The sequence below is a fragment of the Tyto alba genome, unplaced genomic scaffold (genome assembly GCF_018691265.1).
Source record: "Tyto alba isolate M040663 unplaced genomic scaffold, T.alba_DEE_v4.0 Super-Scaffold_9, whole genome shotgun sequence".
NCBI lineage: Eukaryota > Metazoa > Chordata > Aves > Strigiformes > Tytonidae > Tyto > Tyto alba.
Window position 1 is genome coordinate 19,562,357 of NW_024881330.1, and position 26,615 is coordinate 19,588,971.

The 26,615-nt window shown below is 39.3% G+C and overlaps 1 protein-coding gene across 4 annotated transcripts; it reads right to left on the minus strand.

Annotated features, from left to right (window-relative positions):
- Nucleotides 1–2,869: 2,869 nt before the first annotated feature.
- On the minus strand, nt 2,870–23,111 carry EBAG9 (estrogen receptor binding site associated antigen 9). Of its 4 annotated transcripts, none has more exons than XM_032988427.2 (8): nt 22,944–23,111; nt 17,606–17,730; nt 15,667–15,764; nt 12,307–12,385; nt 11,939–12,097; nt 9,794–9,901; nt 8,704–8,795; nt 2,870–3,405 (listed from the first exon to the last, which is right to left on the minus strand). In XM_032988427.2, the coding sequence occupies exons 1-8, from the start codon at nt 23,026–23,028 to the stop codon at nt 3,285–3,287; spliced, it is 867 nt and encodes a 288-aa protein (XP_032844318.2). In that variant the 5' UTR covers nt 23,029–23,111; the 3' UTR covers nt 2,870–3,284. The 4 variants fall into 4 exon arrangements, with proteins under 4 accessions (XP_032844318.2, XP_042642044.1, XP_032844310.1 ...); XM_042786110.1 differs by lacking the exon at nt 17,606–17,730 and adding an exon at nt 16,675–16,850 and having other exon boundaries at nt 22,944–23,024; XM_032988419.2 differs by lacking the exon at nt 22,944–23,111 and adding an exon at nt 16,675–16,850.
- Between the last annotated feature and the right edge of the window lie 3,504 nt (nt 23,112–26,615).

Here is a 26,615-nt window from a genome sequence, read left to right on the forward strand (position 1 = left end):
TACAAACATGCCATCTTTTTTTTTTTTATCCTCTAATATTTCACTTTACTCTTAGTCGTGTCTCACCTGGATCCCACCAGTGCTGTATGGTGTAGCTAGGGGAAAACCATCAGCCTCCAAACAGGTCAATAAAAACTATCCTTTTTTTTTTGAGTTTAGAAAATGCTCATACCCACGCCCCTACTGCACTGGAAAGTCTTTCAAAACATGCAGGTGGGGAGGATAAGCAGCTCGTAGGCTAAGGGTAAACCAGCAGACATCTACTTGAATTCAGGCTTATAGCATAGGAACCAAGTCAGCTCCTTCGTGGGCTGAAGTGACACTTGTTGATAATCCCATTACACGTTTTTCTTTCTAACGCAGGAACAAAAACCTCTTTCTTTAATATTCAGCTTAAGAGGTACCTGACATGCCCCTAAGGTGCTGAAAACTTTGAGGCTTGGGCACTGCCCACCTCCCCACCAGAGATTTATCTGCACCCTTACTTATATCCACCTTCTCACAAGGTGGTTCTTAACTTCTAATTACTTACTCATTTCTCTTTCCTTTCCCCCCAAATCAACTCTCTCTTCTAAAACCCAACCTCTAGAAACATACTAAAATGAAAGCACTGGTTTACGTATGTCCTACAACAGAAGAACGAGTGAGCACTTTGCTCCAAAACCCTTCAGACAAATGAACGCAGGACACTGCAAATAAGAACAATTATAGCACAGTCAAGGAAAGACTGATTTTGCAGTCATCCTGGCAGGTCAGTTCTCCATAGTCAAGAATAACGGTGAAGACAATCAAGTCTAGCTTTCAGTAAAGAAAAAAAAAATGACAGAGCTAATAGGCCAAGTATGAGAGGGAAAAGGAAGAGCCTGTGGAAGCAGGAGGGAAAGAAAGCAATCGTACACAGAGGGTGCACGAGATCCCTCAAGGAACCCAAACAAATGGAAACGATAATAATGGAGCAGCAGCTATACCAAAGGTTTAGCAAAAGGGTTTTCACGTTTGTTGAAGATAAAAATCAAGTTGTAGGAAGGAAGAAAGACAATATGGCACAGGAAAAAGATGAAACAGATACCAATGCATGTTTTTTTAACGTGCAAGATGCTACCTACAAAAGCACTGTATCCTCGCTGGCATTATGTCAGCACATGGTAGAGGAGATGGGAATAATCCCTAGAGCAGCGGTGCTCAAGTACAGGCAGGTAGATGGAGGGAAGAACAGTGAAGCAGCACACAGCAGGAGAGGGAAGAGCAATGCAAGAGGGCTGACATGGAAGAAGGTGGCAGCACCCCACAGGTTTTAAAATGGCTGAAGGCTCAAAAAACAAATATGGTTTCCTGATGTATTCAGGGGCCTTGTTTCTAACTTTTCATTAACTAGCCCATGTTTTATTTTTAATAAATAGTATCTGTTTGCATCAATTTTACATTGTCTCAGAAATAGCAACAGTAAGCACTATTCTTCTTACGACATGTTGCTTCCAACAGGTTTTACCTTAAATAGGCAATGGATATTAGGTTTACCTGTCCCGTGTCAGTAACAGAGGAAGAATTATGACTCCTCGCTTCATCGGTGTGGTTAAAAGGACAGACACAGATTGTTATTAAAGCTTATGCACACTTTCTCCTTATCTCCCATCCACTGCCAGATACTTTAGAGGTATGTCCTAGGAGCAGATTTGCTTGCCATACCGCTGTTTAGCCTGCAGACTGTAGTCATACATTCTACTCCAGCTATAACGCTTGTGCAGAAAATAGGCACAAAAGTGCACATTGTTGCCTCCTAAAATCTATTTTAAGTTTTAAACATTTCTCATTGTCTTCTTTCCTATCTGAAAATTGCTGTCAAATCAGTTGACTTGTGCAAGATTTTAAACAACATAAAAAGTGTACTAATCCTTTTAAAAAAACCTTTTCTCCATGACTAAGGCCATTAAAGGTAATTCTTATTCAATTACTTATCTTTTAAGCAAACCTTTTGTCAAAGTTTCTTCTATTTTTCTAGGCAGGCATGATCTAGTCAGATAGCCCTCCGCCCCTTCCCATTCTTTTACAACTTCACTGTTCCTGTATGCACAAGGAACAAGTCTCAGGCACAGAATTTGCTGTCTTCACCCATCTATCACAAGGTAAGATATGAAGAAGGCATTCACCAAAGCTCTGAGATGGACATGGGACCCACACAGGCTCCCCTCCTCCCATACACCTTTCCTTCCAGCAAGCATTAAAGTTTTCTTCTTCATTAAAGCACTGTTGTCTTCAACTGCTTATTTACCATGTACACTTTTCCAGAGGAATTGCAGTGTAAATACATACAGTAAATGTACAAAAACCATGGAATTTGAACAGTGCTGTTAACTGACTTGAGAATTTTCACACTAGCTTTATTAACAGGACACTTTTTTTTTTTTCCAGTTATACTACTTATGCAATGAGTATAAGGTGCGAGGGTTTTTTTTTTTTTCCTAACAGTAGGAAGAATTTCTGCTAGAAATAAAAATTTACCAATACAAGAGATTAAATCGCTCCCCTGTGTTTACAAGGTGAGCCTACATAAGAAAGCAGCAGCATGCACCACTGTTGGGTAGTTGCCACTGCTGGTATCCAGGGCAGTGTCGCATGTTAAATGGGCAGGGTAGCACACAAAGCTGCAAGTGACAAAGTGACAAGAAATTCACTTCAGTGTTCAGCTGTAACTTGTGCTCTATTAAAGCATACTCTAGCAGGAGTACATTTAGAGCTGCAGATCATCCGTAACAAGTCATTTTCTTTCTGTGCAGGTCAATATGACCTCCCATGGAAAACTCTGAAGTATTTATAAATACTTTTATAAAAGGCAAAAGCAGACATTCTTTATCAGGCAGGAAGCAAAGGGTTCTTTAAAACTGTTTAATTACATGTTTCAGGTAAGCACAGACAATACAGTAGATTTCCCACCACTGAATATTTACATTCTTTTCTCTAGGCTTGAGATGTTCATTAAGAGTGTCTTTCAATCAACATCCTTGCTCAATCACCTTTGCTGCAAAGAAGGGTGCTGGAAAAGAACTATTGCAGGAAACATCATTCCATCAAGGCATGATTTTCTGTGGGTTTTTTCTCCTTTAAGAACCACCTAGTAGTAGTTCAAGATATTTTGGGAGAATCCTGGCTTCCAATATGACCTGAAGAATGCATTGAAACCAAGCAGTGTGTTGAAGTCCTAGAAATACTTAAATCAATACCAATATGTATGTTGTAGAGCTGAAATTCTCTTTTTCACTGGTGCTGCCACTGATGCCTGGTTTCTGTTAGGACAGCTTTACACCAATTTTGTTTTGTTCCTTTTTCATTAGCCTTTGGGCCTCTTTCTCCATTTTCTTTCGTTGTTGTTCTGCTGCTCTTTTTTCCCTTTCTGCTATCTTCTGTTGTCTGTAATTAAAGAAAGCATGAATTGCTAAATAACAGGAATCCAATTTTCAGCATGGTCATACCTTAAGTTCCCATCAATGAATAGGTTATAGTAACTAATAAAACCACAGCTTCAGTCTACTCTCATTAAGCTCAGAACAGTTATTCTTTAATTGTGCTGAAATCCTTTCAGAGTAATCTAGTCTTAGTCAGTAACTTTTGTTCAATTATTTTACAATCTAAAAGCCACTCAATTCTCAAAGATTCAGAGTAAGTGAATCAGTGAGTGTATGTCAGTTATAAGGTCTAGAGCTATTTAGGGGAATAAAAAAACAAAACAAAAACCAAAACACTAACTAATGCTCTGAGTAGCAAGTTTACCCATCTTTTCAAAAAGAGACCAAAACAGTTTGACTTGTCTAGAACACTAACTTGTGTCCCCCCTTTCCCGCAGCAGACACATCAGTAGTTACCCTCTTTCTAATGCAAGTACTTCAAACATTTTCCTCATGAGATGAAAACTTCTAATATTCCCTTTCATGTGTTCAGGATCTGTGTTGTACTCTACAGTACAGTACAAATATAAACAATTGCCTTTAAGAAAATAAAAAAAAATAATTTAAAATCCTACAGTTGTGTATCCTTTTAGCATTATTTCTTATCACAGCTTTAAAACCCCAGACATCACTACTAGTTCAAAGAATCTGTCTACAGAAATAGGTTTCCAACTTCAACAAATACATAGTGGACTAGAGCAAAGATAAAAAGCAACACAAAAATTCACTCATTTTATTCCTCCACTCCAGCTAGAACACATTACTGAGTGGCACAGGGGCAACAATGGGATCCATACTCCAAGTGGCACATGGCAGTTCTCTCCGATATTGTGTAAGTAGCAATAGAATGGCATAAGGTCACTCCTGCTCTGGATTCGGTTTATTAGGTGTGAAGAATTTGTTACATTTCTCGTAAGAGGATTTAAAGAAAAAAAAAGCTTAATTAACTTGAAAAGGTGAAATTTAACACATTCAGTAAGAATTAAGAATTGCTTATATTAAAAGACAATATAGAAGATATTAAAGGATTCTAATTGACAAGCCAGTAAGGAGTTAACTTGCAACACATCTAAATTACCAGAGCACACCCATTTAAGAGTGTAAAACACACAGAATTAAAAAGTATCATCACCTGAAGCAACCTTCTCTGGTAGATTACAACTATGGACAAACGAGGCACACAAAACTTTGAAATATTTGTCACAGAAAGACTACATATTCTTTGTATTGGACAGAAGAGGGACTGCACTTATTTAATACCTTCACGGCTTCTCTTGACTGATTATTAATGGCTAGAAGTTTTCCTATACTCTATTAAGCTGCTCTGCTGTCTGTCATGGAAGACTTTAATTAGTCATTCACATCAGGATCTACCTTCCCAGTTTGAGATCATGACCTGCTATTCTATATTCCACTAGAAAGCTGGATAGTTGACAGTGCTGTCAGACTAGCATATGCAAAGTAATAATATTTCCCACTTTACAGTAGCAGATTTTCTTATATTCCCCACACCTCTGAACTGATGGAGAAAGCAAGAAGCTAGATGTATACCAGACAGCATGTAGAGACAGTAGAATTCCAAAATGCCATGAGGTGTTAAGCAATGCTGCTATTCATTTGCAATTCTGAAGTGAGGAAAGTCATAGCAGATCATGTTTCTTTTCCCCCCCTATAAAATGCATGACACAGAACTCCTCTGCAGAAGTGGTTTCCATGCTCTCTACTAACGGAGTAATTTTACTGGACTTCAGTTATGCCCAAATGAGAAGAGAGCTTCACATTGCCTCAGATAAAAGGTACTGAAATCACCAAAAAATATAAACAAGTAGCTTACCACTAAGTGATTACCCTCCCACTACTCTTCTACTTGGTCATTATTCAAAACACTGATCTCTATCCCAAACCATCTGCTTGTTTTCAACAAAGTTACCACCGTTCAGGCTCAGAAAGGTTTCATTTCTCAATAAAGGAAGAGCCTGTGATGAACTGCAGCCATATCTGACTCACTTTTTCTGGGTTCCAAAACAAGTTCAGCAGAGTTTGGATGGAAAGATATAAGTTGTTTAAACCAGGAAAGTATTCATTCCTGATGTCAATCTTGCTTTGCATTCCTAACACATCCAAAAAAACCCTCAACTTCTCATTGGTTTAGCAGAACATGAATTATAATCAGAACACTGTTAGCAGATGTTCTTATTCCAGTATGTCTTTATTTACTGTATACCTCTGAATAACTGTAATAATGTTTTCATAACATTTGGTCCCTTACTTCAACACAACTAAAGATGAAGAAGCATTTAGTTTAACTGTTCCCACTGGGAAACAAAAAACTTACTTGGTATTAGAAAGTCTAAAGGTGCAGATAAGTATCTACAATTTGCAGAAGAAACCAAATTCTAACAAAATTCAATTAACTGAAAATCCAATCTATTATCCACTATGAGAATTCATTGCTGACTGGAAAATTTCAGTGCATCCCAGACCAGAACCTGCTGGGGAACAGGGAAAAAAAAACAAACAAACAAACAAAAAAAACCAACAACAAAAAAACCCCACCCAAAACACGAAGCAGACTACAGGAACCTCCCATGCACTAGTAGCCTACACCTCAGCACTGTCTTTCAGCATGCTTTGATTCCAGGAAGCATCTGGCTTACTATACATGCTTATTTCAACTGTTACACATACACATTAAGTCACCAGAGAAGCCACAGGATACAGTCTTCTCTACTTTTTAGCAGGCCACAGCCCATTTTTGGATGATTGAACAGCACTCCATTACTATGTAAAAATTATTCCAGTCTAAGATACTTTTGAATGCTAACTGAGCACCAACAGGTACCCAGACACAGCTAGCTAAGGGAGAACCTTACTTTTTCTGCACACTGATTTAATTCTCAATCAGCACTGCTGGAATACAGTCAGCATTAATATTCTGGAGGGATAAAGGGACTTTGTCTCCCATTTAACAGTCTGAAACCTTCAGATCATTTTGTAGACCACAATGCAGTCTTCTAGCATTGAGACTCCAGATCACCTGCTTACTATAGTCTGTTGAAAACAGTTCCAGGCTTGTCAAGTACTATACTTAAATTTTCTGTTAAATGTCAGATGTTAATTATACCACAGATGTCTACTGCAAGAGAAACTGTAAACCCAGAAGGTATTTCCTATCAATCTTGCTACAAATCAGCCAGTACTTTCCTCAATTACAGAAAAACATTGTAATTCGATATGTCATGAATAAAACAAAGGTTTTACTTCACACAGCTGGGATGCAGCTTACACAATGATCAGTTGTACTGAGGTGGCCATTCATAGCTGGCCAAGAGGTATGCAATATTGACAGTTACAGTTCTGATCACGTTCCTTCCATTTACTTGAACTATCTGGACACATACACAAACTTTCTAAAACAAGTAAAGTTTGATACTTTTTAGTGGGGCCAGGGAGGAATTCTGTGAAAATTAACTCCTTGAGCTGAAGCCTTTCAATAGTAAAGATGCCAGGCTGAAATCTTTAGAACAGCTTTAACCAAGTAAGATGACATTTTGAAAAACAGAGTTTGTGGGAAAACCCCACTGCTATCACCACATAAGAGATCTCTCTTAGGAAGTATTCTAGAGCATGAACCTGACAATTGGCAGACAATATAGTTTTGACCATTCTGGGAATATCCACTACACAAATGTTACACTCCAGAAATAAAGTGGCATATGCAAACACCAGATTATTTTTAGTAGCTAATTTGTGTAAAACAAGTCCCTGCTTCTGAAAGTTTGAGTACTTCTTTCCATAGTCCTAAAAACATCTGTAATGAAATGTGGCAAGGGTTAAGCACAACGTGGTGTCTGCAGTTAGCAAAAGTAGCTGTTTCATTTCTCAGTGCAAAATAGGCTGACTGTCTTTTTCTTTGTCTGGTGTATCACAGATTAAGTCTCAGTGGATTTCATTTTAGAGATTAAAGATTTTACTGAGCCTACTTATATTCTTTACAGGCAAAGGTGCTACCTTGGAACAAAACCGTCCCAAAGGCTCATCATGCGTATCACAAAGCTTGTATTTCTGTGATACATTAGTGAAAGACTGGAAACAGTTTCAGTACATAATGTAAAAAAAAAAAACCCAAACATATGTTTATGTGTACATTCTTATCAATATCCGATTAAGTTTACAAAAATATTTGCATTACAACACTATTGTCACATGTTAAGGGGCTGCAAAACAAGACTGACAGAATTAGAATTAGTTGAATTTATTATCTATTATTAATGCATCCAAAGTGTGCTGGTGGCTTTCCTCTTGTCTTATTCTATTAATTGAAAAAATGAAAATTTACCCAAATGTTACACTAAATAGTTAACCAGAATCCCTTTTTTCTGCAAAGATACCTTTTTTTGCTTTCAGGATTCATAGTTCTATGATTTGGTTTTTTAATATATCATGTCCTTATTTCATATAATCACTATTGTCCCACTGAAGCCATGTATTTGCGATTTTGTGAGCAGAATGAGACCAGTTCAAGAAGATGGAACCACCAGATGAAGGTTATATGATGTAGAGAACAATTAAAGTTTGATAAAACCTTGAAATAAAACAGATTAACATAAATCACTGCCAATTCAAATCACTGCAGGTGATTAACTTAATCTGCATCTCTTTACCCTTTATACTCCTTCCACATGTTCTTAAGAGAAAAAAAAAAAAACAACACAAAATGACAGAAAAAGATCACAAAAGAACACAAATGGAACAGATGAAGCTTCGCACTAACTTTGTGCAAGACACTGATTTTACATGCAAGCCTTATCAGCCAGTTTAGTTAGCTAGAGAAGTGTAGCTCCTACAGGTATTCCAAGAACACACTTACCACTTCACCTTCTACCCTGAACTATTTTTACTTTACAGCACATGTTTGTGATGCTTTTTATAACAACATCCAGTGAAACATGTTAAATTATAAATTACTGTACATAATAAATTGTTGGTGTTACGGGGCAGCTGCTGTTTTGGTGGGGTTTTGGGAGGGAGGGTGTTAATGTGTTGTTCCGCTGTTTCAGTGATTCTCAGATTTCTTCTCCTATCTCATCTACTAAATTGATTACATCCAAAATGTATTCTGCCACATACCAGTCACATAGATGCATAAAAATAATTTGTCTTAAGAATTCTTAGCACTTAACAGAAAGGCATTACAAACAAATTGGTATTTGAGTCTTTCACATATAAAAAGTTTACATGGCATTACGTTATTTTCAGTTACCTAAGAACTTCTTCTGCCTGCCAGGCAGCATCTTCCTCTTCTTCCCAGGCATTAGTATTTTCTTGCCAAGTATCCAAGTCTCCCAGTTCAGGCTGAAACAAAAGAAGATAAGCTCTAAGCACATGGAAAAATGATATAGAAGACTTATTTTTAACCTTGATGCTTCAGACTTCCAGAAATATTTGGGATGTGACAGTACTACTCAGCTTATTTTCTATGTGTTTTCCCCTCCTCTAATACTGACTTTTTCCAGTTAATTGTTGGAGGGTTTTTTTGGATTCTATTGGTGTGTAACAAAGGAAGGAAGGAAGTACTGTAGCGCATTTTTAGGAAGAAGATGAGAGATGAGTTGAGCAGATGAACTGAGTAGATAGTGTAAAGGATTTCTGCAAGTTACATGGACAAACCAACATGTACATCCACACGTTTTTGTGGCTGATATCACCCGAGTGCTGCTTTTACTCACTACAAGTCCTTTCCTGAATTATTTTAATTACAGACAGTCTAGGGAAGTGGTATGACCATGCTGTACTGCTTTCTGCCTAGACCCTTTTGTGCATTATGTTAATCAAAGCAGAAGCACTGTTAAAGAAGGCAAACAGGAAGAGAGGGCGAGTATCTCTGAACAGCCATGTTGTTAGGTAACAAGACTATTTTTTCAAAGGCTAAAGAGCAAAAATTAGGACACTTAGAAAAAGATCTGTACAGAATGGGAGGGAGAAACTCAGAAAGTTGAAAATGGGTCCAAGATAATAAAGCAAAGGTAACACAGAGGCTTCAAGAAAAAAAAAAAAAAAAGAAGACTTCTACAGTTTTGTAAGTATTTGTATTTTGCAAATGTACAACTGTTTGGAAGCTTTGTGCTTTTCTATCACTGACCTGTTAAGAGTTTCTCAGTAGAATAAATTAGTTAAAAGTAAATTAACTACTTCATTGCTTTGAACTAAATAGTCAATTTTAAAGCAATTTACATTATTTAACAACTACTCCTCTTGCTCCCCACAATGTAGACCTTAGGCAGACTATTCCTTCTCCTACAGAACAGTCATTTAACTGTCAAATACAAGAGCCATACTTAGAACATACTTACAGACTGGTGAATAAAAGGAGTATCTTGTGTAGCTGCTAATCTGCTAGAGAATCCTGTGTTTCCCTCTGGAATCCCAAAATTTAAAGGCTCTCTTTTTTTAATAACTATCTGAAAATATTCAAAAAGAAGAATGAAAAGTGGTAAGTCAAAGCACTGCACAGATTCCTTGGTGATCATATAAGTCCGTGTCTGTGAAGGTACAGCTACTCAACACTGCGCTGTGCCTCAAACCTGCTCAGGTTCTGGAAGCTGTACAGCCAAACGAACTGAGAAGTGAGAGAAGCCAAATGCAAAAGACACGAGAACTCCCTCCTCCCGCCACTAGGGTTTTTTTTAAGTCACATGGAAACCTATGACTGTATCAAGACAGAGAAAGTGCACAAAGAATTACATACCAAATAGCTACATCTCCCAGTACTCATATAAGCTACCAATGCTTGGTGAAACCCTGCTTCCGTGACAGGTCACTGTAAGATACCACTCTCGAGGATAGTGCTGTCTGCTCAGTTACACTGCTTTGGAGCACAAGCTCTCTTAGCTACTTCAACAGCATATCTGCACAGACAATTTAAGTTTCAATAGTTGCAATGTAATTCACTATCACATCAATTGGTAAAGCTCTGTACTGATTTGGCTGAAAAACATGCATTAATGCTTCTCCTAAAAGGCTTATTACCAAATTTAACATGGTTGCTATGATCATGTATCCCTTACTTGTCTTGACCTCAACATACCAACTTGCTTATTTCATTTATCCTATTTTAAATCTGCTTCTTCCGAAAGAGGTGGATTCACAGTTCCACTGACTGCACTAGTACCAATGCAAGAAAGGAAACCAGACTAGACTATCTTATTTAGCAATGACAGTTATATGACTGGAGTTCCATTTCCAGACATTGAAGATATGAATAGTAACACGAGTAGATTCCACCTCAGATCCTGGGGTTTATATTGAGCCCAGATTCAGTGAAAATACAAACACAAATTCATATTTAAAGGTGGTACCAAGGCCAAGTTATCAGGAATGTTCTTTACTGTGCCTGCAGTCATTCCCAGAAATACATTTAAACTAAGCCCAGTATACAGTATTCAAACAGCATGCACTCTTCTCGAGTTCTGTTCTGAACCGGAAGCTCATTCTATTAGGCAAAAAATGTCATTAGATACAAAGAGGAAATCTATCTCTCCCCAGTCCTCCTCTGCCCCCCCAGATTTTGAGAGACCAAAATCCTTAGAAGAATTTAGAAGAATATTGTGGATCCCGAATGTACAGAAAACTGACCCCAGTATCATCTCCATTTCATAGGACCACAGGAAGAGTCATGGTTGGAACGGACCTCGGAAGGTCTGTAATCCAACCTCCTCCTCAAAGCACTGTCAGCTCTGAGCCTGATGAAAGTGCTCAGGGCTTATCCACCTCGGTCTTGAAAACTTCCAGAGATGGAGCCTGTATAACCTCTGTGGTAACCAGCTCCAGTACTTGGCTGCCTTTCTTGTGAAAATGTTGTCCAATTGACTCAAAGCCCTGTAAGTACCCAGCTGGAAGATTTCCAGATAGAAACAAAACTTGCAGTTACCAGAAGTTTAAGCAGCACTTATTTATGGTGTTGAAGCTCTTGTGGATATGCCCTTCTGTCTTGTCTTCATCATAAGAACGGATATTTGAAGAGCAAATTATTTTGAGATATCAGTTCCCTAATTCCAGACTCCCCAACATAACTTAGTGAAACAAGTAAGCCTTGTTTTCTGAAACAGCAGCTGCCACTTCAAACTTCAGAAGATCAGGACACAGAATGTCTGTTCAAATAACGGAAGGGTATGACCACAAGTATCTCAGTGCAGTGGTTCCATTTTCAGAATTAAAGTGACCTGAGGGTTCTCACATTATACTTTCTAGATCTTTCAGGCTATGAAATTATTTGTAAGTTTCCAATAACACTAAGGCTAAAGCATCACATTTGTTAAGATTTCAATGAGTCAGTACTTTCAATTAGACATGTGAGACTACACATCAACACCTATTCTCGTTTCAGTAAGACAGCTTAATTTTACCAGCAGCACTTTCTGTAAGTTGCCAACTTACTTACAGCCTATTTTAAAGCAAGGAAAACCCTCCACAAGTATGGTTGAAAGTGCAATACTTACTTTTTGAGTTTTTCTTATAGTTGGTGCCATATCTTTGAAATAATCAGGTTCCATTTGTTCCAAAGGATTTTGCTGAGCAGCCACATTACCGTTACCGCCTTCAATCTTCACACTGGTAGGTGCATCTTCATCCCACGAAGACCAGTCTTCTACTTCAGGCTGAATAGAAGTATGTGGTACAAGTTACTATTATCTGCAAGTACAATCCTGTCTTTTTATATCTTGCTAAGATATATACTCAATATTATAAAGCACATATAATAGTAGTGTATCTTTCTAAGGTAATACCAGTCCTACTCTAGGACGGGCATAATCACTCTGTTAAGCAATTATCTATTAAGTCACCTACCTACCACTTAAGCAATTACCTGTTTAGGAACAGATGAATAATCCACTGTGGTTGGCAAAGTTATTTGGTCTCCACTTAACTTTCGCCCTCTTCCAGACCTGAAAGAAAAATGTAGGATTCCTCCAAGCTCTGAAAACATGAGCACTGAGTTTAAGAAAAACAAAAAGGAAGTCTGAGAACAGCACTACTGAAAATAGTCATGGCTAAAACATCAAGTGCTTAAACTACCTCAGTATTATCTACTGCCAGCAAAAGTCTGCTAAACAAAGGAATTTCATCATGAATTTAAAGCAGTGTTTAACAACAATTTCAAAGTGCAATTTACTTAAACTGCAGTGGAAATAGAGGAGAAGCAACTCTAGGAAATATGAAAATGGACAAAGTAACTCATTCGAATACAGTCAGTTACAACGTTTAAATTGTCAGAGTTTATGAAGCAAATGCTATCAATCTACATTTGTTCAAAGATAAGCATTTCTACTGTAAACTGAGAAATCTTTCTACTTGTCTTACATGTTAAGCTGTGTCTAACAAATCGCTTTCTAAGCTGCTTGATTTGAAAGCCCCTCTAAAGCACTTTTTCCTTTAAAGTCTAAACAGAGGTAGTATAAGGTTGTGCAAGCCAACAGCTTCTGTTCAATATATGCTTCTACTTAAAGAATACTGTTTCAATGAAAGCATTTCAGCAACTATATCAAAAAATTTTAATTGAAAACAAACACAAATGCATTACAAATAAATCACCTAGATATTTATTTAACGACAGCATTCAAAGATGATAATAATAATTAAAATATTCTCAGCTGATATTTACTATATTTTAAAACCTTACAATAAAGAGAATGAAATTCAGGCTCACATATTTTCCCCAAGGAGTGTAATCTCCTATAGCAAGACAGTCATGTAACTGACCTCATGCAGCTTAGAAAAGTTAAGTTTCATTTATTACTACTGATGAGAATGAAAGTGGGAAACTATAATTTGGAGTTTGTATCCATTAGTTTTACTATTACAGAACATTCTACTGTCAACACAGAATAGCTGAGTTGCTTGTAATTACCACCTCTGCTGCATGCTGGTGAGTGATTAGATATATTTTTCTCCTGCTGTAAGCCCAATAGATTCTTCCTTAGAAAAGATCAGGTGCTATCATCAAATATTCTAGCTCTATATAATTGCCTCTAGCCCCTTTAGAAACTGTTCTTTTAAGCTGAAAAGCAACACAGTTTAGGGGTAAAGGACCCTCAAACACATAGAGACTTTCATCGTTCTGGCTGACTAGATTTAGTTGATGTCTCTGAAGGCAACACAAGCTTAGAAACATCCTCCTTCAGACCTGTACAACATACATATCTTTAATACTATTCTAAGCCAACACCTCTGTAATTATATATATTTCCCTATTTATATGATCTAGAAGACTCCAGCAAGCGGCTTATAACAAACATTAATCTAGCCAAAATTATTACACTGACAATGGTGAAGGTGGGAGGAAACAGCTTGTCATACAACATGGGAAAGAATATGCTACACAGGGCAGCACAGAGAAAGACTACATATCTCCACCTTTTCTACAAAGGGGAAAAGATGCTTACAGGAACAGTTGCTTCACAACCATCATTAGACAGATATTGATCACTGCTGTGAATGCCAAATGTTTCAAGAATTCCTGGGTTTGTTTCGCCTTACTAATTAGCAGCATCCTGATTTCTCAGCTGGAGAAGGCAACTAAAGATTTTAAACAGAATGAAGTTTCATCTTGTTTTATACTTATACCTTTATTTCATGGAAACAGTGGATTCAGGCAGGCTGTTGCTTATCAAAAAAAAAAAGTTTTAACTAAAGAGATAACGAGTACTATCTGTAGGCTCTATGCTGACTAGAAAGATGCATGATCTATATACTTGTTTAAATGAAAAAACTAACGTAAACTATATAAACTAAATAAGTATAGCTCATATTCATTATATTAAAACGCACAGTGAATGAAATCCCATTTGCTGGTTATCAGGCATCCTCTGATGCAGGGCTGCATTACAGGACAACACGGTGACATTAAACAGAAGAAACATCTGTAGGTAATGGACTAAACTAATTTGATCCACTGACTTGCTTATATAAAAAATTTTAAATTTTCATTCTTTCAACTAATAAGCACTCCTAAGCAGTTTCTCAGCTGTTCATTCAAAAGTTGAAAAACGGATGAAAATACTGGTATTACACCTACTAAACAACTACCTCCTTATAAAAGCTATCTTAACACTTAAAGAGAAGCTATCATCAACTCAGTGTTCTGACTTCTTTTAGAACTTGAACAGCAAATATTCTTAATTTAATTTGGAATTCAAATCATAGAACTAAGGTTGATATCTATATAGTTGTATGTAGCATTAAAATGTATCTTCTTAAAGCTTCACTAGGTCTGTAGTGAATTTATCAACCAGTTGAAAGCTTCCTCTTATTCTTGGGATAAATAAAGGTGAACAGGAAATAAACAGTTATTTTGTGTCTACCACATATTCCGTATATGCTTTAACCTCACTGGCAAAGTAGTAGTCATCATACACAAACAGAGACTACAGTTCTCTCAATTGTTATCTGTTTACATAAAACAACATTTTGCAAGAGTGGCAAGAAGCAACAGTAGTTCACATGACAGCACAGTGCAGAGATCTACCTTGGTTACTCTGCTACTGTACTACTGACCTCTACCATTATACCATCATAACTCTTGAGGGTTTTTTGAATGCTTCTGCGTACTACACTGCTGCATTCATGGGTCTACAACTGAAAAGAACACTAAATACGACTTAAAAGAGTAAGCAAAAAATGTCATGCTCATTTAATTAAAAAAAAAAAAAGCAGCTCCCTTTAATCACTGTCCTCCAAACTTTTTAAATAATCTTCAATAGGCAGAAGAATCTGAAGTTTCAGGCAACTGTTTCTTGACAAAGCAGGATGAGAATCACATTTATAATGAAAGCCTGATGACTGGATGGATGCTGCTGTTAACTGAATCTCTTAAAAAACAAAGTATCTCTTGCCAAGTACTTCTAGAAAATGCGGAGAACAATTCTTCTTGAAGTTTGAGACAATAGTTTTAAAAGGCAATTTTAACACCCTGTCATAGCTGCTTGGAAAACACTCCTCATTAAAGCTATCATACCACAAAATACACTCACAACTGCACTACACACTTCTGAACTCTGAAGGAATATTCAGTTTAAAGAATTAATTTGACTTCATTTTTATCTGTCTTGATTGTTTTGCAATTAGTAAAATTAGAACTGGAAAAAGTGGTGGATGGGTGTTGGGAGAAGGAAAAAAGTGCAAGAACCTGTAATAAAAAAGGTAACCAAATTAAGTAAGACATCTTTACCTGCATATTAACTTTTTAATGAAAGAAAGCACTGCTGCCAGGCAAGTACAGATTTTAAAGAGTCGAAACTGTGTTATGGCCATGGTGAGAAACCCTTCCTGAAAAAGAAAAATAATTAGATGTAGAGGATTATACATCTTTACATAGACCTTAAAGTCAATTTCTTTACTTGCTGATAAACAAGGAGCATTCTGTGAAACTGTATTAATGCAAGGAAATAGAGGAGGTACCTGGAACAAAGATGCTACCTGCCTACTGTTGGGACATTTCACTGATGTAAATAATACATGTACCTAATGCATATGGCCTTTAAAGAAACAGCACATAATCATAGGTAAAGTCACAGTTAAAGATACTTTTAAAGGGGAAGTGTGGGCAACCAATTGCAGTGGCCATACAACTGATCTGTTTTAGACACTATCAGTGTCACTGAACAGCAGCAACGCAAGGAGAACAGAACAATCACCAGTAAGAAGGTCACACTTCCTCAAGCAAGTTCCGCATATACAAATTATAAATGTAGTCATTATGTCAAAACCCAAAATTGGCCATTTAAATTTAGTTTCCATTTTGATGGAACTGTATGATGAGGACAAGTCTTGTTTATTTTGGAACCAGGGTCACTGAAAAATCATCAGCAAATAAAGACTCTGCTCACTCTGTGTGCACTATAGCACCAGTTAACCCCTAGATCTATCAATATTCCTGTGCCAGACTGGATCATGCTAGCAAACCCAGCCAAGAAAAAAAATTCATCTTTGGCTGAAGCCACTTACGTTGGCAGCTATTTTTCAGTGTTAAGTTGATAATCTAGAGAATTTATACTCAGTATATCACATTATAGGTGCAGACTGAGTCAGAATAATCTGCTCTAATTCAACGATACCTTTTCTCTCTTCTACAGATGAACATTTCAGAGCAAAGAATAAGAGGTTAGGCTTCACAAATAGCTTTTCATTATATACATCTACACTTGTAACAACATTTTCTGTTGCAAGTTTAACATACCTCCTGGTGAGAAGAGAAGGCAGCCCTGTGACATTTTCCTCAGGCCATGAGTATTCCATGGAAGGACAGCTTGATTTCAAATATGCTATGGCATTTAAATCACTTTTTATATTCCAGGCTTTAAGTTAGGAAGAGTCAGGAAGGTGGATCATTAGGTAGGCTGCTCCAATACTGTCCTGAGGATTTTATTAAAAAGTACATAATGGGATTTGTGAGCTTCATGGAGCTTAGATTTACTTTTTATTGGTGCTCATTTGCTAGATAATGTAACTAGTATTAAACACTGCAGTAATACAGTACTGGAAATATTGCTTCACATAAAGTCCAGATCAGGAATTTCTGCTACTGAAAAACCATACAGGGTGGCTATTAAATGAACAGGCCCTTTTACTGTAAAATGAAATGCTTAAATCAATCAGTAACCGCCAAATTACAGACCACATTACCAAGCTGTAACTCAGGAAAAGGCCTCATAGGACACATTTCACCTCTACTTCAACACTAGCGTTGCATTAATCTCATTTCATGGGAAACTTAAAAATGTAGAGAACCTTATACAAGAGTGGGTATTAAATGGGCTCTTCACCTAACAGGAACAGGAAACAGTCAAACTTTCCACAAAGAAGCAGGAACAGCAGACACTGTCCCAACACATTTAGCTTTTAGTTTTAAAGATAGGACTATCATTTCATACTGTGCTCAAGCACTTCCTTACCTTCTGGAATAAGCAATTTTGGCAGTATCTAGGTGACAGGAGAATGTACCAGTTAAGAATTTGAAGGATTCAAAAACCAGTATAAGTTAGTGAAAAAAGAGTGGACAGTAACTAGATGGACAGTTCTCTATTCTAAAGGTAGAAATTATTGCAAACTAATACTGAATTGGTGAAATAAATTGTTACTTTTAAAAGAGGCATCTAGAAGCCATCTACCTGGGATTTGAGGTATGAAGAGCAGGTGACCTGCTGAAATGAGAATAAAGGTACTTCTTTGCTGAAAGGAAGCTTGTTCAGAAGCTCACTCCACTCTTCTCTATCAGAATTCACTCTTCTATCAGCTTGGGGGGCAGAAGGGAAGGAGTAGAAAAGTACTCAATGTTAGAAAGAATAAAGTCATTTTCCCCACTGTTTAGCCTACCTAACTGCCACACTGGACACTCCTAACTATTAATTGAAAAGGTTGTTTTAGGAAGCATCCATTACTTAAAAACCTCTGCAGACTCAATATTATTTGAGCCCAAGTTCAAAGGACTGGGAAGTTTACTACCTACATGCAAAGCTAAAACCAAAACAATGTTCAAGTGTGTCAGTTACATATATACACATACATCTATATACAAATATAACCCCAGTTTTTCAACTGCTCTCCATTTATTTTTTTATATATATCAAATTGCATACTGTATTGACTTCTCAATATAAAGTTAAACAACTACAAAAACAGAATCCACAAGAACTCTGGCCTGTAAGTCTGTGAAGTTCACTGCTGACAAGAGTTAGCCACCAGAAGTTAATCAATTTTTCCCCTGATACATGAGAGACTACACTTCTAATATCAGCAGTATATGTCTTTTTGGCAGGGTTCAACAGCTATCATCACTCCCCGTAACAATCAGGTAACTTGTCCCTCTCCACTTTCTATGTGTCATGAAATACAGAGAGAGAGAGAGACACACACACACAAAATGGATTTGTGAGGGAGCTGCATTTCACTTCAACTGTGGCAGTGCTAGGCCCTTCGAGACAGTAAGTACTGTTTTGCCTGCCTCTTCTCTGAGCTTGAATATAGTTTTCTCAATTAAATTAAGCTCCATACACTACAGATTGTCCAATGCACAACCAGAGCTTTGTCAACAATATGCTGTCAGCTAGTCATAGTAATATCACCAATCATCCACCTTTAAAAAGTACTTTAATCAGTGTATCTAGTTTTTATACTGTTAATTAAGATATGAAGTAGTATATATGTATTATTTTAGCAATATGCCAAAAGCTGTTTAAAACAGATCTTGAACTAATTATTGGCTCAAGATTAGGACAAATCAAGCATTCTCCCCAGTGTCTGAAACAACACTTGAAGTACTTGCATTGTTGTTCTAAGGACAGCACTACACAAAAAGAAAAGTTAATGGTCAGCTAAAGGTTTTGAGTTTTGTGTGGTACCTTTTGGGTTTGTTTTTTTTTTTGGTTTGTGTTTGGGGGTTTTATAAAGTTAGTTAAATAATTGTCTCAAAGTTAAATAATGTTATATTCTGAAGCAGTTGTATGAATACAAATGTACATGGAACCTTAGTATTTCCTGAGTTCACTGCAAACTTCATTCACCTGATACCATTACACTAAACTTGTTAAGTGAAACAGTGTTCATTCCTTTCTTGTCCATCTTTCTCAACCACTGGAAAGAAGCACAACTATATATCCTCCTTGTCTCATGAATGAGAACAAATACTGAACAGCATAATACTAAATGGCAGGGCCACAACCTTCTTTATTCCTTTTCTCCTCTCAAGTCCTTCCTTGATATCAATCCCAAAAGGAACTACAATTATATCAGCAGATGACTATGACACAGGACAGCACAGACACATAATACAAAGTGGCTGTGTTCCAGCAAGAACCCTAGAACATTTCTTAGCAGATGGAGGCAAAGGTGAAACAGTGGACTAGAATTAAGAAACTCAGAGTTGTCTGTCAGCCTGATACACCATTGTGCATAACACGTCTCAGCTTTTATAAAATGGGATAGAGCTTTCCTTCCCTGACTATCGAGATTGCTTCTAATGTATTACATTTATCAGAATTGCTGTCAACTGAACTTTTGAGTTCCATTACAGCAGATATAAATAAGCAAATAAATCAGGACATGAATCCTAATTAATTTAATTTTAGGAGCCAGTGCAACAATTTTGTAACAGACACCAAATTTAGCTGGAGTTTGACTTGCATAGCTCATCGTGCCTTCTATTGGTAAAAAGCCACAGCAGTTGTTCACACGGAAGATGAGCACATAAAGGATTAAAACACGGCAGCAGCAAACACATTAGAGCCACTTCAGAAGAATGAAGCAGCTTATCCCAGCAACATTCTATGGATCCATAAAAGAAATACAGCGAAGGGAAGGAATGTTCAGAAATTTATTGAACTGAAACATTTCTACATTGCTTTCGGCTTGCAGTAGTAGCCCTGTTAGAACTCCTGGCACTTCTGACCTCACTGATACCAGCCAGCAAATCATCCACAGCATGCATAGCCCACCTGAGTTAGTCAGCTACAACTGCCAACCATACCACAAGCAAGACTCTCACTGGCCATCACTGTTCAATGAGCACATCGTCATCTGGAGAAGCACTTCCTCTTTCATACCTAATTGCACACACAAACACCACTTAAAGAATATTTCAGGAGACAGAGCCAATTCTAAAATAAAGTCATTTTGTGGGACTAAAATTGCTTTAGAAACTTGTTTTCTCCTAGTGAATGATCTCTTACTGTCAATGAAAGAGATGTCAAAACACTCATAGAACAACTATCCTGCTTTCCTCTGTCCCCCTAGAATGCTGACTGATTTGTATTGTGTAGTTTTCTTCAGATATCACCATCTTCAAAATGGAATTTCTGCCTTGAATTACCAGTACTTTGTGAATTGATTAAATTTTCTTACACATCAGCTCATCTGTGACTCTGTATACATGAAGAAATATTGGAAACAGTGACTTTAACTTATATTAAACACAGCCAAATAGTCAAAGGATGGTATCTAAATCAATACTAAAAATGACCTGTCTGAAACTGAATGGTTCCCTGCCAACTACATATTTACATGAGTAACCACAAAAAAAGCCTCACCCTCCTAAAGCAAAATGAGAAGCCCACTTCCTTGTACAAAAGACTAAGATAGCCTTGAGTGCTTACATCCATCAGCACCAAAACTCCAGAAAAGCACCACTGAACCAGTATGTTTTTGCTAGACCAGCTGATAAAAACCTAGCAAGTAAGATATGATTAGGCCAAAGTTTCAGCAGCAAGGATAGGACTTCTTAAAAGTTGATTTTGTATGAAATTTTACAAAAGTAGAGCGGCCACACCAATCTAAAGATGCCCAAGTAGGCTTATAGGAAGAATCTTAGGAAGATTAGTAGAGTTAAAAAAAATGTTTATTTTCAAGCACACAAACCCTCCTTCAATCATGTACATTACAAGATGTACAAAGACATTCTGTATTTTAAAAAAGGCAATGTAATGATCCAGGAACAGCATTCAGTCAGGTAGTGAAAGACACAACCACCATCTCCTGCATTTCGAAGAGAGCAACCATGATTCTGTAGCCTCATAAGGAGGTTCCACTCCCCTCTTCCTGGCTACTTTTTTTGTTTGGGGTTTTTTATAATTGCTTTATATAGAAATGTAATATTGGGAACACTGCGGAAGGAGGAAGAAACTTACCAGGTCAGTGTTTTTACCACTGAGTTTGATAAACGGATAGACTAAATGGCAGCATAACTGAACCTTGAACCCATGCTACAATGGCACTGGAGAGAGGAGCAGAATCCAAAGGGAAGATTAGGAGGCATCTCCTCTGTCTAACTATAGGTATGTGGTTGAGGGATGTCCGTAACATGCACTATAGTTTCAACACTAATGCCCCAACTTTCAGTGCAAGCACCCTAACTAGGCAGCTGTGAGAGACTACTCTGCCTATGACTTATGGGAGTGAACTAAATCACCTAAGGTGCTCAAATCCAGGAACAGATTTCAAGACTATCAGGAGCTGCAGAAGATACCAAAATTCAGGGAGGAATGTTTGTTTCTCTAAATAAATGCAGTAAAAATTGGTGCATGCTGGTGATTCCTAAGATATTCCTAGACACCCAACACTCTGCTATACAACATACGGAGTTTCAAATTTTTTTTAAACGTGCTACTCCTAGAGCCATAAAACTTCTACAGTAATACCATCACATATCACCCCTTCTTCTCCAAGAAACTGAATACAGTTCCAATCTTGCTAATGTGAACTCTTGAAGCTTTCTGTTCTGAATTAGAGGAAGTTTAATTTTTCAAGGCTTTAGTCAAAATACAAAGTTTGTGTTCACTGACTAATCACAGTCATTTTTTGACAATTTCTTATCTATATATGCCACTGCCTTCTGAAAACCGGGCATATGGAATATGAAGACTGAAGTCATGCAATCCCATGATACCACACTACAACTTTGCTCATATTTGAAAGAGGTCTTTCTCATAATGCACTAATTCATGTAACTCACTTCACAACACTGGAGAAGTTCTCAGACACAGAACCAGAGTTCAAGAGACTCCAGTTCTGTTCTAGTCCTTATTAGCCATCCTGGACTTGAGTTATCTGTAGCTACATGGAAAGCCAGTGATGATAAATTAACACACCCTCCTTGTCACTACCACAGAATCATCTTGCAACACCTTCTGTGCCAACAAGCACCAGCTACTTACAACCAAGATACAAGACATGTTGCGCAAGATGGCTTCAAAAAATTCTCTACAGGGCATGGTCATATTTCCAGACTATTCAGGACTATAAAGCAGCAAGCTATACTGTTTTTCATTAGATGTGCAACTGAAGCACTTACATTGTGAATTCATGACCATGAAATAGTGCCCCACCATTCTACAGAGCAGCCCAGGCTCATGTGTTATTAGAGACAGCATCGAAGCCAGATGGTAGCACTTGAAGTTTTCTGTGACCTGTTAGAGATTCTTAAGTCTTTAAAAGCATACTGAGCAACTTTAACTTTTATGCAATTTGTCAGTCAGTACGAACAAAGAAAAATTTCAGACGAGGTAACCCCAAACAGTGCGGTCCCACAGTCCCCGGAAACACCCCAAAAAACTTAAACCCCACCCGCTCCGACAGGACGTGGCCGCCTCCTCCCCCCTTACCACAGGGTGCCAAAGCTCCCAGCCTCCAAACGCTGCCTATCTACTCGCCAGTCACTCGAGCTTCTTCCCAGCCCCTGAGCGCTCCCCCCACTCCCCGTCCCAGACGGGGCCCGGACCGGCCGGGCGGACACACGGGGCGGCCGCGGGCCTGGCGCTCCCGGGGCCGGCCTGCCCCTGGGCGCGGGCTGCCCGCACCGCCTCGAGCGCGGCGGGCAACGGGGCGGGAGCGCCGCGGGGGGAGCAGCGCCGGGGCCTGCCCCACGGCGGGAAGGCGCCGAGGCCGGGCGCCCTGCCCGGCCGCGCCGCGGCGGAAGCGGCCACTCCGGCGGCGAAGGAAGCGGCGCTCACCGCTCACCTGCCCCGAGGGGGAGGGCTCTCCAGGGGGCGCGGGGCGCCAGGGGCCGAGGCGGCCGCTCCCGCAGCCTCCGGCCGCCCCTCATTCAAAGCCGGGCGCGCCCCGCCGCGCCGCCGCCTCCCGCGCCGCCATCTCGGCCTCCTGTCACCCGGGAGACGGGCCCGCCCCTTCCGGCCGCGCCCCTTCCCCTCGCGCCGCCAACCACCGCCCACCCGGGGCCGCTGGGCCAACGGCGGCCGGGGCGACGTGGCCGCGCTCCGCGGGCGGGGACGGCACCCGGCGCGCGGCACCGGCGCTGCCCCGCGGCCCGCGCCGCCTCTGGCGGGGCCTTCGCCTCGGCGGCCGCCTGACCCCGGGGAGATTTGGGCCAGGTCTTCGTGGCCTCGGGGAACCGTAATAAAAATGCGTTGTTTTCTTAATGTTACCAGGGCGCTGCGTATGTGATCGGCTAGATGCTGAGTTCGGAAGCTACAAAGAAAGAAATCGCTGAAGTAGCTTCTGACAGAGGGCGCAGCCTCAGCTGGCAGGGGGTCTTGCCAGTGTCTCTTCAAAAACTGCTTGTGCGTGTTAACTGGCTGGCCTTTGGGTACGGTGTGTCCGTTCACTGCTGATGTGCAGAAAAGAGATGGAGGGAGATGTTAAGCAATCTGTAATAGGAGATTTTTCCAGAGCTGTGTGTGTGCCTCCAGTTGCGTTACATTCAACAGACTCAGCAGGTGAGGTAAAGAGAGGTTTTGTCCCCTTCTCACTGGGAGGTGTAGTCAACTTCTAAGAAGGCACTGAGAAAGTCCCTTCAACTCCAAACCATACCACCCAGTTCCTTCTGCTCTCTGTAAATATCTTCCCTTAAAGACTTTATGTTCTGCCAGTAGAGCTAACCTGCTAGCGGCTGTTTCCTGTTCCGTTGCTTCAGGCAGTGAGGAGCTGGGTGCTGGGAGGATGGCTCTTGTGGGGACACACCGGTATCACAGGGTTCCTTTGTTTCCCTCCTCCTGACAGACACAGTGACTGCCTTTCCTCAGCTCCCCATCAGGAAGCAAGCCCCAAAGGGACACGGAGCCATGCACGATACGCCTGGCAGCAGGGCAGAGGCCTTGCCAGCCAGGACCCGACCAGGGCAGACTGCGGGCAGATCCGAGTCCAGACTGTCAGGAAGGTTTCTGGTGATGAGGCAGGTCCGAGGACAAGCCAGGGAGCCACTCTGCTGGTCCAGGCTGAGTAGAGTCCATAGTGAGTCAGGGCACAGCTACGGCCAGGCTGAAGGGCAGCACTCCTACGCTGTTGCTCAGGTGGGGACTGATACCCTTATGCCTGCGGAACCTCCATTCAATAAGAGAAACTCAAGATACGCAATGCTGGTTTTAATTTTAAGCACCATTTCAAAACCATTTGTGTAGCAAAGAGTTACGCCCTTCAGTATAGCTTTCTGCCTAAAGCAGAAACTGGAAAATATTCTTCATCTACATTCACTCATAAAAGCAAAAACGACAAGCACGGCATACTGGGAGGGGTCAGGTTATTAAGATAGCCAGTGACATTTCCTTTGAAAACACATTCAGTTTTTGGCCTTACAGTCTGTATACATAACAGGGAATATGCCACAGTGAGAATGAAACATTTTAAAATATGCATATAGACACCCACACTTAAGATAAAACTGCCAGAGTGGCTCACCCACACCGTCCCCTTAAATGCCCAACAGACCTGTGTGTGGCTGTTGCATTAATGGGAAAAAAACCTGGAAATTGGCAGACCACTAATGAAGAATAACCGTCTTCATAAAAAAAAAATTAAGCAACTTCAAATTTAGGAATAATATAATTTATAAAAGAAATGTTTGGAGGCATAAATACTTCTCTGTTCAAAATTGTTATTAACCCTCAGCTTTTAAGTTTTTAACTTAGATTCCATTGGATCAGTTAGTTTTCCCAAAGGGATATTCTTAAATCTTAGATATTTTGCTGCCACAGCAAATGTAGTACTGATACAGTAAACTAATAAAGTTTGTTAGGGAATTATATTTTTTTAATTAATTCTTTTCTTTTACAGATATCAAGGATTAAGCATAACAACCACATCATCTGACAATTTGCAAGTGTGATAGTGTCACTTCTTTACATCTAAAGCAATTTCCATCACTTCATGGTTGATTGTTCAACAGCCACAGGGTAGATGCCATCCTGATACACTCATGTTTCTATTTAACAACTTCATTCTCTCTATAAAAGGGATACAGTCTCTCTTTCAATATGAATTCTCCTTCCTACGGTATATGTGCTTCATTTACTTGTGTGCTCTCAATGCTCTTTCTCACAAATGTTCAGTCATTTGTTAAAGCTATGAATAGCTTTTTTACCTAAGGGTACCTTTCCTCAGCTACAGTCCTGTTGAATTGAGCAGTAACCCAAGTTTTACATTTGCAGAAGAGATTTTACCCTCAACAAGTGTTTGATTCTGGTCAAAGTAGAGATTTTATAGTTTCAACCACAGAAAAATTGAAGGTTTTTACTATAAAATTCAGAAGTAAATTTCTATACTGCTGCTACAAATTCATATTCTGCTCTCTGAAATTTCATCATTAACTGTCTTGAAACTCTAGATGAGAGGGGACAGTTCCATTGTTAGATACATTTTCCATTCCTTTTTAGTATTCCTGAGCACCTATTGTTGGTAAACTCTTAAGTACTGTCCAAAGAATTTGCCTAAATTTAGGAAAATATGTATTGTAGTGTGTACGAAAATCTGTCCCCATTCCCAAGTAAGTAGGCAAGTAATCATGAAAGCATCTTTTCTCTCTAAAGGTCTTCCAGGCTGAAGCTCTACTCTCTGCTGCCTTTGCCAGCATACCTTAAATTCCTTCCCTCGTGCACATTAAGGATTGATACGCCTTGTCAAGGAAATTTCCAGATTGGTGATCTTGGTGAGAGGCCTTTGTAGAAAAATTCAACAAACTGACTTTTAACAAGCATATAATATGTAAGAAATCATGTTTGAAACTGTGAAAAGACGCACACCCAGAGTAGTTTTTATGGAAGCGGTGGCTAAGAGAGGCCAAAGAGCAGCAGTGACTGCCTAAGCCTCCCTGAGTTTGTACCAGACTGCAGAGGTTTGACCTTCTGCTGGACTGGTCAGTTTTTGTTGCTTCCCTGAGAATGATCCATGGGTTCTGTCTCCTTTAGCATCTCTCTGTGAGGCACTGACCTTCACACTGGGTCCTGGACAGCTGACAGGACTTTCTGGTGGGGCAGAACCCCCAGGCAGCCTCAAGGAATACCCACGTCAGGTTGAAAGAGGCTGGTTGGTTTGTTCAATGCTAGAAAGAACTTAAAGATGATAAGGAATGTGTGACTTTAGCCTGATGCCAAGACGTTTCATGGAGAGATAATCCTGAGTTGTTCTGTATTTAATTATGATGGTTAATATACAGAATCGATGCTGGGAGTAGGTACCAGAACTGAGTTTTCTCTGTCCCTGCCAGGCAAGTGAGCTAACCAAGAGGCTATAGATCCAGGCTTCCTTTTGCTCTCCCAATTATTTCTTTTACAGTAGCACAAATGAACAGAAGTATTGTAGTTCTGTTTTCCCCCATGACTCGTGACAGAAAATACTGTAGCTTGTCAATAAGATCATTCTCCCAGGAGGCAGAAGATTTAAAGTGTGGGGTTGCTTACA